General features: G+C 50.4%; 1 protein-coding gene across 1 annotated transcript in view; it reads right to left on the bottom strand.

The window, feature by feature from the left end:
• Positions 1-12,819, bottom strand: part of ITFG1 (integrin alpha FG-GAP repeat containing 1) — a 312,588-nt gene that overhangs the window by 36,122 nt on the left and 263,647 nt on the right. The window contains exon 15 of the mRNA XM_030204383.1: positions 6,111-6,235. Within this exon, the coding sequence (XP_030060243.1) occupies positions 6,111-6,235 (125 nt within the window). The remainder of the gene's footprint in view (positions 1-6,110; positions 6,236-12,819) is intronic.

The following is a 12,819-nucleotide window of genomic DNA, read 5'->3' as shown; positions in this document are numbered from 1 at the left end:
CTTGGAGCACCATGCCTTGACGGCGAGCCCAGAGCCACATGCTGACGGCTTCCTGACACAGGGGGCGAGATCCGGTGCCCCCCTGCTTGTTGACATAGTACATGGCAACCTGGTTGTCTGTCTGAATTTGGATAATTTGGTGGGACAGCCGATCTCTGAAAGCCTTCAGAGCGTTCCAGATCGCTCGCAACTCCAGAAGATTGATCTGTAGATCGCGTTCCTGGAGGGACCAGCTTCCTTGGGTGTGAAGCCCATCGACATGAGCTCCCCATCCCAGGAGAGACGCATCCATGGTCAGCACTTTTTGTGGCTGAGGAATTTGGAAGGGACGTCCCAGAGTCAAATTGGAGCAAATCGTCCACCAATACAGGGATTTAAGAAAACTCGTGGACAGGTGGATCACGTCTTCTAGATCCCCAGCAGCCTGAAACCACTGGGAAGCTAGGGTCCATTGAGCAGATCTCATGTGAAGGCGGGCCATGGGAGTCACATGAACTGTGGAGGCCATGTGGCCCAGCAATCTCAACATCTGCCGAGCTGTGATCTGCTGGGACGCTCGCACCCGCGAGACGAGGGACAACAAGTTGTTGGCTCTCGCCTCTGGGAGATAGGCGCGAGCCGTCCGAGAATCCAGCAGAGCTCCTATGAATTCGAGTCTCTGCGCCGGGAGAAGGTGGGACTTTGGGTAATTTATCACAAACCCCAGCAGCTCCAGGAGGCGAATAGTCATCTGCATGGACTGCAGGGCTCCTGCCTCGGACGTGTTCTTCACCAGCCAATCGTCGAGATATGGGAACACGTGCACCCCCAGCCTGCGAAGTGCTGCTGCTACTACAGCCAAGCACTTTGTGAACACCCTGGGCGCAGAGGCGAGCCCAAAGGATAGCACACAGTACTGAAAGTGACGTGTGCCCAGCTGAAATCGCAGATACTGTCTGTGAGCTGGCAGTATCGGGATGTGTGTGTAGGCATCCTTCAAGTCCAGAGAGCATAGCCAATCGTTTTCCTGAATCATGGGAAGTAGGGTGCCCAGGGAAAGCATCCTGAACTTTTCTTTGACCAGATATTTGTTCAGGGCCCTTAGGTCTAGGATGGGACGCATCCCCCCTGTTTTCTTTTCCACAAGGAAGTACCTGGAATAGAATCCCAGCCCTTCTTGCCCGGATGGCACGGGCTCGACCGCATTGGCGCTGAGAAGGGCGGAGTGTTCCTCTGCAAGTACCTGCTTGTGCTGGAAGCTGTAAGACTGAGCTCCCGGTGGACAATTTGGAGGTTTTGAGGCCAAATTGAGGGTGTATCTTTGCCGGACTATTTGGAGAACCCACTGATCGGAGGTTATGAGAGGCCACCTTTGGTGAAAAGCTTTCAACCTCCCTCCGACTGGCAGGCCGCCCGGCACTGACACTTGGATGTCGGCTATGCTCTGCTGGAGCCAGTCAAAAGCTCGTCCCTTGCTTTTGCTGGGGAGCCGAGGGCCTTGCTGAGGCGCACGCTGCTGACGAGAGCGAGCGCGCTGGGGCTTAGCCTGGGCCGCAGGCTGTCGAGAAGGAGGATTGTACCTACGCTTGCCAGAAGAGTAGGGAACAGTCTTCCTTCCCCCGAAAAATCGTCTACCTGTAGAGGTAGAAGCTGAAGGCTGCCGGCGGGAGAACTTGTCGAATGCGGTGTCCCGCTGGTGGAGCTGCTCTACCACCTGTTCGACTTTTTCTCCAAAAATGTTATCCGCATGGCAAGGCGAGTCCGCAATCCGCTGCTGGATCCTATTCTCCAGGTCGGAGGCACGCAGCCATGAGAGCCTGCGCATCACCACACCTTGAGCAGCGGCCCTGGACGCAACATCAAAGGTGTCATACACCCCTCTGGCCAGGAATTTTCTGCACGCCTTCAGCTGCCTGACCACCTCCTGAAAAGGCTTGGCTTGCTCAGGGGGGAGAGCATCAACCAAGCCCGCCAACTGCCGCACATTGTTCCGCATGTGTATGCTCGTGTAGAGCTGGTAAGACTGGATTTTGGCCACGAGCATAGAAGAATGGTAGGCCTTCCTCCCAAAGGAGTCTAAGGTTCTAGAGTCCTTGCCCGGGGGCGCCGAAGCATGCTCCCTAGAACTCTTAGCCTTCTTTAGGGCCAGATCCACAACTCCAGAATCATGAGGCAACTGAGTGCGCATCAGATCTGGGTCCCCATGGATCCGGTACTGGGACTCGATCTTCTTGGGGATGTGGGGATTAGTTAATGGTTTTGTCCAGTTCGCAAGCAATGTCTTTTGAGGACATGGTGCAAGGGAACAGTGGACGCTTCCTTAGGTGGAGAAGGATAGTCCAGGAGCTCAAACATTTCAGCCCTGGGCTCGTCCTCCACAACCACCGGGAAGGGGATGGCCGTAGACATCTCCCGGACAAAGGAAGCGAAAGACAGACTCTCAGGAGGAGAAAGCTGCCTTTCGGGAGAGGGAGTAGGATCGGAAGGAAGACCCTCAGACTCCTCGTCAGAGAAATATCTGGGGTCTTCTTCCTCCTCCCACGAGGCCTCACCCTCGGTGTCAGACACAAGTTCACGGACCTGTGTCTGCAACCGTGCCCGACTCGACTCCGTGGAGCCACGTCCACGATGGGGGCGTCGAGAGGTAGACTCCCTCGCCCGCATCGGCGAAGCTCCCTCCGCCGACGTAGTCGGGGAGCCTTCCTGGGAGGCGACGGCAGCCGGCACCGCACGCGGTACCGGCGCCGGAGACCTCACCTCGGGCGATGGGCCAGCCGGCGCCACGCTCGCCGGTACCGGAGGGGTAGGGCGCAACAGCTCCCCCAGAATCTCTGGGAGAACGGCCCGGAGGCTCTCGTTCAGAGCGGCTGCAGAGAAAGGCATGGAGGTCGATGCAGGCGTCGACGTCAGAACCTGTTCCGGGCGAGGAGGCTGTTCCGGGCTGTCCAGAGTGGAGCGCATCGACACCTCCTGAACAGAGGGTGAGCGGTCCTCTCGGTGCCGATGCCTGCTGGGTGCCGACTCCCTCGGCGACCCAGAGCTCTCGGTACCGACACGGGAAGGGGACCGGTGACGATGCTTCTTCGATTTCTTGGAACGAAGCATGTCACCGGAGCTTCCCGGTACCGACGAGGAGGACGTAGAATCCAGCCGTCGCTTCCTCGGGGCCGAGGCCGAAGGAGGTCGGTCTCGGGGGGGGCTGTACCGCAGGAGCCCTCAGGGTAGGGGGAGACCCACCCGAAGGCTCACCGCCACCAGCAGGGGAGTGGACAGCCCTCACCTGCACTCCTGACGATGCACCACCGTCCGACGACATCAGCAGACGAGGTCCCGGTACCACCGACGTCGATGCAGCTATCCGATGTCTCGGCGCCGATGCAGAGGGCCGATGCCTCGATGCACTGGCAGCCGAGGATGAAGCTCTGGACGCTGAAGACGTCGATGCACACGATACCCCCGGTGCCGATGCCGACGAAGAGCCCGAGAACAAAACGTTCCACTGGGCCAATCTCGCTACCTGAGTCCGCCTTTGCAAAAGGGAACACAGACTACAGGCCTGAGGGCGGTGCTCGGCCCCCAGACACTGAAGACACGATGCGTGCCTGTCAGTGAGCGAGATAACCCGGGCACACTGGGTGCACTTCTTGAAGCCGCTGGAAGGCTTCGATGTCATGGGCGGAAAAATCACGCCGGCGAAATCAAAATCCGAAATGACGAAAATGAGCACCAAAACTTTGAGGGAGAAAAATCTCGACCGAGGCCGAAAAGAGGCATACCCCGACGACGAAAGAAAACTTACCGGGGCAAAGACTGGAAATACGGGTAGGGGCAAACGAAACCCAAGGGGGTTTGCGAAGCACTTCCCGAACGAAATCAAATATTTTCCGAAGAAAAAACACGTCGATTAGACAAAGGACGCGCGAGGTCGACTCTCCGGGGCTCGACACGGCAAAAAACACAGCCGTACCGAGTGCGGACGAAAGAAGACTGGCCGGCTCGAGCCGGTTTCGGGTGGGAAGACGGCCGCGCATGCGCGGTGCGCGCGAGAGCTAGCAAAGGACTTTGCTAGTGAAGATTCCGATTGGAGGGGCTGCCGTGGACGTCACCCGTCAGTGAGAACAAGCAGCCTGCTTGTCCTCGGAGAACAACTCTTACATTTGCTAAAACTGGTTTTATACATAAACTTTATGTCTTTTTTTGCCCTCTGCCTCAACAAGTTTTTAAATTGTTCATATCTTTATGTTATTCTGTTCCTTTAAATTGGTTCATGGACACATGCGTGGTGTTTTCCATTACATAGTTTACTATTGGTGGTGAGTCTTAATAATAGTTTTTTTCTTTAAAAAACATGGTTTCTTGATCAAGGTTTTGCCCTGGTTAATATTTATTGAAATGGGTGTAATCGCTGTGTTCTGCCATGCCTAACTGATTTTTAGTATGTGAGTAGGATTGTTTCATGCAATGTGTGAGCTAAGCATGGCGTCGACACTCACAGGTGGCATTATATGTGTGTTGGGTTGATAATCAGAATAAACTGTGTTCATACAATGAGTTCTGCATCCGTTATGTTTATATACTCATCTCTGAATTTGTGATTTATGCATCTTGTAGGAAGTGCGTGTGGAAGTCAGGTTTCTGCAGGTATTTTAGTGGTATTTTCACATTCTATATATACTCCGTCTTACGTCTTGCACACATCTTTTTAGATTTTCGATGCCTCTCGGTCACATTGAATAAGTGGTTCCTTATGACGTTTGCATTCACTACTTGTTTATTTTATAATGTTGCAACTGCAAACGTGCTATGGTTTTCTGCATTGAGGTTCATGAGTTCTCTGTTTCTCATGAGTGTGCTGAAATGTTTTGGCAATACAGGCTACACTGGTGGTGCTACACAGTTACACAATTGATAGTCTCTGGCTTTAATTCTTGTTGCTTTTAGTGTATGTTTTTATTGCACGAGTGAGGCTGCATATTTTTCCATTTTTTTCAATTTGGCATAACATTGGTTTATTTATTTTAGGCTTTACATAGAAACCAATTTCTTTTTTTTTGTTAAATTTGTACCCTGCGCTTTCCCACTCATGGCAGGCTCAATGAGGCTTACATATTGTACGCAGGTACTTATTTGTACCTGGGGCAATGGAGGGTTAAGTGACTTGCCCAGAGTCAGAAGGAGCTGCCTGTGCCTGAAGTGGGAATCGAACTCAGGTCCTCAGGTCGCCAGGACCAAAGTCCACCACCCTAACCACTAGGCCACTCCTCCACTTTGATTACACTAAGACAACATATGTCATAATGATAGTTACAGTTATGTAGTGTACTATCAGTGATGGTTCTTATTACAATATCACTTTTGTAGGTATTTTGGTAACCACATTGGAAGACTAGATCATAAATCTGTGTAATGTAAGATGTACCCTTGTTTTGTGCTCCAATATGCAATTTACCTGCTCCTCTATTTTACATGGATTTTAAATTTGTTATACTGTCTGTATATATATATTTTTTGGGGGGATAACATACAATAACCATTATGCAATTGAAAATGGATTTTTGTTTTACCATACTGCTGTGTTCTTGTAATGCAGTGCTTCTACACACACACACACACACACACATACATACATGTAGTCAGGTTTATGAATACTTGATATGTTCATGTACTCACGGCTTGGTGTTTTTGCCTTTTTTTGTCTCATCTGTTTTGTTTCCACATTCCTTGTATATATTAATGTAAGTTATTTGCTATTCTAATTGGGGCTTCTTTTAGATGCATTTTTGGACTCTGATGCAGGCCATTAGGCCGAAACACAGGATCCAACATAGGCTTTGCTATTTAATAAAGTTTAACACTTGTACTGTACACCCTTTGGCAGATGCACAGTGTCACAAGAATAAACTGAATTGAGAAGAACTTGTAGCACAATTGCTCTGAGGACAGCAGTGCTTCTTCTAATTGAATTTAGAAAAATGATAGTCTAAAAACAGGCATTTCAATTAATAAAGCACATTACGACTGATCATGTTAACTCTTGGAATACAGCCCAGTGCAATGCAAAGAAATGCACTTTTAATCAAAGCACCATTAAAGTTTTCCATTTTTCCCAAAATGTAATTTCTTTAACTCACCTGTTCTCCTGGAGACCAAGGAATGCCAACATATAAATGATCCAGAAAATTAGCACTGCGTCCCAAGCCCAATACATTGTAAGGAAGTTGGAGAGCCAAGTGTGCTGACTGGCTGAGCTGTCCAGCTAGAATTAACAAAATAGTAACGTTACATAACATATACTGCTTGAATGTCTGTGTACTCCCTATTTGGGAGAAACAACCAATAAAGCTTGCTGGCCCAAATGAAGCTTCCAGTCTGGAGTATACCGCAGAATTTTACTAAACAAGTATCTTTGCCCGTTAACTTGTACTTTCCAGATTGTTATTATCAACAGCTTAAGGCGTCCTTTTAAAAAGCTGTAGTAAAAAGTGGTTTGCGGCAGTGTGGCCGCATCTTTTTGGTGCACACTGGGCCACTTTTTACTGTGACTGGGAAAAAGGCCATTTTTTTAATGGACTGGAAAATGGGCATACGCAAAAATTAAAACTAGCATGCGCCTATTTATGGTCTGAGTCCTTACTGCCAACCACTGACCTAGCATAAAGGGCCACACGCTACCTGTGCGCCAATGTGGCCTCTCTGCCGATTACCGCCTTCTCCAAATTGGTACCTTTGAATAATTTTACCCCTTGGCAGCTCCACGTTCAGCATGTTTAGACTTTTACTTCATATTCACTTCACATAACAGAAATAGTTTTGATTCTTCATCCAGGAATATTAAAATCAAGTTCAATTATTTATTAACAGAAAACAGGTGGCTGATGCTTAATTTATAATGAGCCTTGCTAAGACTAATTTGGAAAAGGAATATGGATTTGCTATGATAGTATGAAGACTTATGAATACTTTTTGGTTTCTTATTCTTAATAACTTTTTGAATATCTCTATAATTGTTTTTTCATTTGAAAGTGTAGAATGTGTTGTGTAGATCACTGAAACAAACTCCTACTTTAATATATCTTGAATTGTATTTTTTTTTAGATAACAGAATGTGAAAAATATGCAGGTGCGTGAAACTTACATGGCACTTATATTTGCAAATGAAGGTTCATTGCCCCCAGTCCAGAAGGAGCCAAATCTGACTCAAAGGAGTAGGAGAAGGCTCTAAAGTCACAAAATAAAATAAGCAAATACAAACAAACAAAACTACAAACAATAGCACCCGAAGCTGTAAAACTTATATGGTCACCCTATATTTTGGTCAAATTTTATCTCCATATCAAGAGGAAGAGGTTGAGCCAATCCAGGCTTTGCCCCACCGCATTCATTGTCAAGCCTGTACCACGAAAAGTGAGCCCCTGTGCCAAACAACGTCTGGCAGCCAGACAGTTCTGATCTTACCTGGAGAGTCAGGACAGGAACTTCCAAAGAAGAGCAGAGCGGAACACCGGATGGCAAGCAGCCAGATGGCCAAAGACCAGGTCCAGGTCCAACCAAATGAACGCAGTCGGAAAAGCAAAGTCCAGGTCCAAACAGAGGTTCAAGGCAGGCGGCAGGCCAAAGCAAAGTCCAGGTCCAAACTAAGGTTCAAGGCAGGCGACAGGCAAAAGCAAAGTCCAGGTCCAAACAAAGGTTCAAGGCAGGCGGCAGGCAAAAGCAAGTCCAGGTCCAAACAAAGGTTCAAGGCAGGTGGCAGGCAAACGCAAAGTCCAGGTCCAAACAAAGGTTCTAGGCAGGTGGCAGGCAAACGCAAAGTCCAGGTCCAAACAAAGGTTCAAGGCAGGCGGCAGGCAAAAGCAAAGTCCAGGTCCAAACAAAGGTTCAAGGCAGGCGGCAGGCAAAAGCAAGTCCAGGTCCAAACAAAGGTTCAAGGCAGGTGGCAGGCAAACGCAAAGTCCAGGTCCAAACAAAGGTTCAAGGCAGGTGGCAGGCAAACGCAAAGTCCAGGTCCAAACAAAGGTTCAAGGCAGGTGGCAGGCAATCCAAAACACAGAACTTAGGGATCCGCAAGCAGAAGCCGAAGCAAAGAGTTCTGCCAGCGTCTGCACTTAAATAGCCCCCACCATCAGGGAGATCCTCATCAGCTGTCCGGAAGGTGGAGCCAACTACCAACCCCAGGGCTCTGGATAGGCTGGTCACAGAGAGAGGGCGGAGTCCAGCCGCGACCAGCCAATCCGGGTCCAGAAGGGGCGTTCTCTATGCTCCCAGGTCCCGCACCCGGAAGAGACTTTCTAGTTAGTGAGCGCCGGCCATATTGGCCGCGCCGGCGCTCTCCGGCCGCCACAGCGCTATAGCGGCGAACCGGCATTGTCCAGGAGGCGGGCACAACTCTCCGCCCACGCCGCCCATCGCCAGCGATACCCCGCTCTCTCCTGCTCGCGGAGCGAGGCATCCCAGCGGGCAGGGCGGCGCAGGTAAGGGACGCGACAGTACCCCCCCGTAAGCCCCCCTTCTCCGTCTAGGTCCTGGTTTAGTAGGGTAGCGAGAGTGGAACTCGTGCAACAAATCAGGAGCAAGGATATTATCAACTGGCTCCCAGGAGTTATCTTCAGGGCCAAAGTTCTTCCACGAGATCAAGTAAAACAATCGACCCCGTTGAAGTTTAGAGTCAAGAATCTCTTTTACCTCGAACTCCGGATCAGGGTCAGAGTCCGGAACCAGAACTTTCTTGGGAGCAGGATGCCAGTGGGAAGTCCGAAAAGGTTTAAGCAGAGACACATGGAAAGCATTATGAATGCGAAGATTACCAGGTAAGTGAAGACGATAGACCACCGTCCCCACTCTAGATCTCACAGAAAATGGCCCGATGAAGCGAGGAGCAAACTTGAGGGAGGGAAGACGAAGTTTGAGGTACTTGGTGCTGAGCCATACCTGTTGTCCTGGCTGGAATACGGGAGCGGCACAGCGACGCCGATCAGCAAATCGCTTGTACCGTGCAGCCGCCCTCCCCAACTGCTGACGAACTGTCCTCCAAGTAGCATGAATGGTGGTGAGAGTAGACCGGATCAGTGGAGGAGCCTCAGTCAAAGGAATCGGAGGCGGAAGACGAGGATGACGTCCAAAAACAGTAAAGAAGGGTGATGTTCGGGAAGCAGAATGGAAACTATTGTTGTAGGCAAATTCAGCCCAGGCCAGGAGATCAGTCCAATTATCTTGACGAGCATTAGTGAAGGCCCGAAGAAAAGCTTTAAGGGTCTGGTTAGTACGCTCCGCCATGCCGTTGGTCTGAGGATGGTAAGCTGAAGAGAAATGCGTGGTAACCCCAAAGGCTGAGCATAAAGATCTCCAAAATTTAGAGGTGAATTGAGACCCTCTATCACTGATGATACGGTGCGGTAGTCCATGCAACCGAAAAATGTGCTGGATAAAATGGGACGCAAGTGTCTTCGCGGATGGCAGGGACCGCATGGGAACGAAGTGGGCCATGCGAGAAAAACGATCCACCACCACCCAGATGATCGTGTTGCCCTTGGAACAAGGAAGGTCAGTTATAAAGTCCATCGAGACCTCGTGCCACGGGAAGTGGGGTACCGGCAATGGTTGAAGAAGCCCCCACGGCTTGCCGGGCAAGGACTTGGTACGGGCACAGGTAGGACAGGTAGAGACAAACTGCCGAATCTCCTGGGCCATGTGGGGCCACCAAAAATAACGGGAAATAAGATGGTAGGTCTTACGAAACCCAAAATGTCCCGAAAATGCAGCAGAATGACCCCACTGAAGGACCTTGCGACGAGACCGAGCTGGAACAGAAGTCTTGAGACAGGCGGAGGCCCCCACCGTAGGGGAAAGGCAAGCAGGATTAAGCATAGGGTAGAGCTCCTCAGGTTCCTCAGGCACATCAAACGCTCGGGAGAGGGCATCCGCCTGTATATTCTTCTCCGCGGGACGAAACACCAAGTGAAAGGTAAAACGTGCAAAAAATAGTGACCAACGGGCCTGCCGGGGATTCAAGCGTTTGGCATTTTGCAAATAAAGCAGATTTTTGTGATCAGTAATGACTGTAATAGGATGAGCTGCACCCTCCAGTAGGTATCGCCATTCCTGAAAGGCGAGCTTCAGAGCCAGCAGCTCTCTGTCCCCGATGGTATAATTACGTTCAGCAGATGAAAACTTCTTAGAAAAGAAAAAACAAGGATGTCTCTTACCAGAAGAGGTTGTCTGGGACAGCACCGCCCCCACTCCCAAAGCAGAGGCATCGACCTCCACGATGAAAGGCTTCGTGACATCAGGGCTACGGAGCACAGATGCAGACAAGAACGCCGTCTTCAAGGCAGAAAAAGCCTCCAGGGCAGCAGGAGACCAATGCCGAACATCCGCCCCCTTCCGAGTAAGGGCTGTCAAAGGGGCTGTGAGGAGCGAATAATGGGGAATGAATTGTCTGTAGTAGTTAGCAAAGCCAAGAAAGCGCTGCAAGGCCCGGAGACCTTGGGGAAGAGGCCAGTCCCGGATAGCCTGCAGTTTAGCAGGATCCATTTGTAATCCAACAGCAGAGATAATATGTCCCAAAAAAGGAATAGTGGATTGATGAAACGCACATTTTTCCAACTTGGCAAACAGTCGATGATCCCGGAGTCGTTGAAGCACTGTGCGGACATGCCGGGGATGATCCTGGGGAGAAGCAGAGAAGATCAGAATATCGTCCAAGTAAACAATGACTGAAGAATAAAGGAGGTCCCGGAAAATGAAGTTGATGAAATCTTGAAACACAGCCGGAGCATTACAAAGTCCAAAGGGCATGACACGATACTCAAAATGGCCTTCGTGAGTATTAAACGCAGTTTTCCACTCGTCCCCCTGGCGGATACGAATCAAGTTGTAGGCCCCTCGGAGATCCAACTTAGTAAAAATAACAGCCCCCTGGAGTCGATCAAAAAGCTCCGGGATAAGCGGAAGGGGATAACGGTTCCTGACTGTGATCTTGTTAAGCCCTCGATAGTCAATGCAGGGCCGCAAGGACCCATCCTTTTTGGAGACAAAAAAGAACCCTGCCCCAGCAGGAGAAGAAGATGGTCGGATGAACCCTTTACGAAGATTGTCCTGAATGTAGTCCCGCATGGCAGCAGATTCATCCCGGGACAAAGCATATAATCTCCCTCTAGGCGGCATCGTGCCGGGCAACAAATCAATGGGACAATCGAACGGGCGATGGGGTGGGAGGGAATCTGCCTCCCGGGCATCAAAGACGTCAGAAAACTCATCGTATTCCCTCGGAAGATGAGCCTCACAAGGGTGGAGAACTCCAGGTAGCGCTGGCACATTAGTAGGAGGAGGGTGCACTGGTGTCAGACAGGTCTCAAAACAGCGAACACTCCATTGGCTGATCTCTCCCGAGGGCCAGTCTATGCAAGGCGCGTGCAACCGCAGCCAGGGTATACCTAGAATTACAGGATGAATGGCTTGAGGTAAAATAAGAAACTGTATCTCCTCATGATGAAGAAGACCCACCTGCATCCGAAGCGGAAGAGTGAGATGAGTAATAGGTTGTGGCAGAGTAGAGCCATGAATGGATGTTACTTGAAGAGCTGGTTTACAGGGAATCACCGGCCTTCCTAGGCCCTGAAGTAGACTTGCATCAATAAAGTTGCCTCCTGCTCCTGAATCCAGCAAGGCTAGGGTGTTTATCCTGTATTCTTGCCAGAGTAAGATAATAGGTACAGTCATTAAGTTATCCGGAAGGGTTCCTGATCGACCCAAAACCACCCCCTTCACAAGGCTAGGGTCTAAGCATTTCCCGGCTTATTGGGACATCCTTTCACAAAATGCCCAGGTTTCCCACAGTACATACATAGTTTATTCTCCCTCCGGTGGTTTCGTTCCACAGCTGTCAGTCGGTGCCTGCCAATCACCATAGGCACTTCCGATCCCTCCGCAGTCGGGACCGCAGCTTCCTGAGGAGAGACAGTTCGTTGTCTTTGAGGGGAAAACCTGCGAGACGGGCGAGAGGCAACTTGTTCTCGTGCCCGTTCCTGGAAGCGGACATCAATCCGAGTACTTAGGGAGATCAGAGCGTCCAGGGTGCTAGGGATTTCACGGCCGGCTAACTCGTCCTTTATGCGCCCACTCAAGCCTTGCCAGAAAATGGCCGTAAGAGCCTCTTGATTCCATTTAAGTTCCGCCGCCAGGGTACGGAATCGAATAGCATAGGCTCCAACCGTACTGCTCCCTTGCTGAATCCGTAGGAGCTCTCCTGCAGCAGAGGAGGGGCGCCCTGGAACATCGAAGACCATACGGAACCGACGCAGGAATTCTCCTAGTTCCGAAAGGAGCGGATCCTGTTGCTCCCAGAGAGGAGAAGCCCATGCCAGGGCCGAACCGGAGAGTAATGAAATGATGTAGGTAATCTTTTGTTTGTCCGTAGGAAAAGAAGCAGGTTGCATGTCAAAAAGCATTTGACATTGGTTCAAGAATCCGCGGCATGCGGAGGGTGTGCCATCAAATCGAGGAGGTTCAGGCAGACGAAAAGCAGGCTGAGGTGGGGATGTCCTACCTGCTCCGGGAGCCGATGCTCGCTGCGCTGACATCTGAGAACATACATCTTGCAATACTCCAGACAATCTGTTGAGCTGGGCCTGTTGCTGTTGAAGAGCTTGAGCCAAGTCGGTCAGATCAGGCTTATCTGGCGAGCTCATAGCACCCGAAGCTGTAAAACTTATATGGTCACCCTATATTTTGGTCAAATTTTATCTCCATATCAAGAGGAAGAGGTTGAGCCAATCCAGGCTTTGCCCCACCGCATTCATTGTCAAGCCTGTACCACGAAAAGTGAGCCCCTGTGCCAAACAACGT

Source organism: Microcaecilia unicolor, chromosome 5, assembly GCF_901765095.1.
Source record: "Microcaecilia unicolor chromosome 5, aMicUni1.1, whole genome shotgun sequence".
Lineage (NCBI taxonomy): Eukaryota > Metazoa > Chordata > Amphibia > Gymnophiona > Siphonopidae > Microcaecilia > Microcaecilia unicolor.
This window is presented reverse-complemented; position numbering and strand designations above follow the sequence as displayed.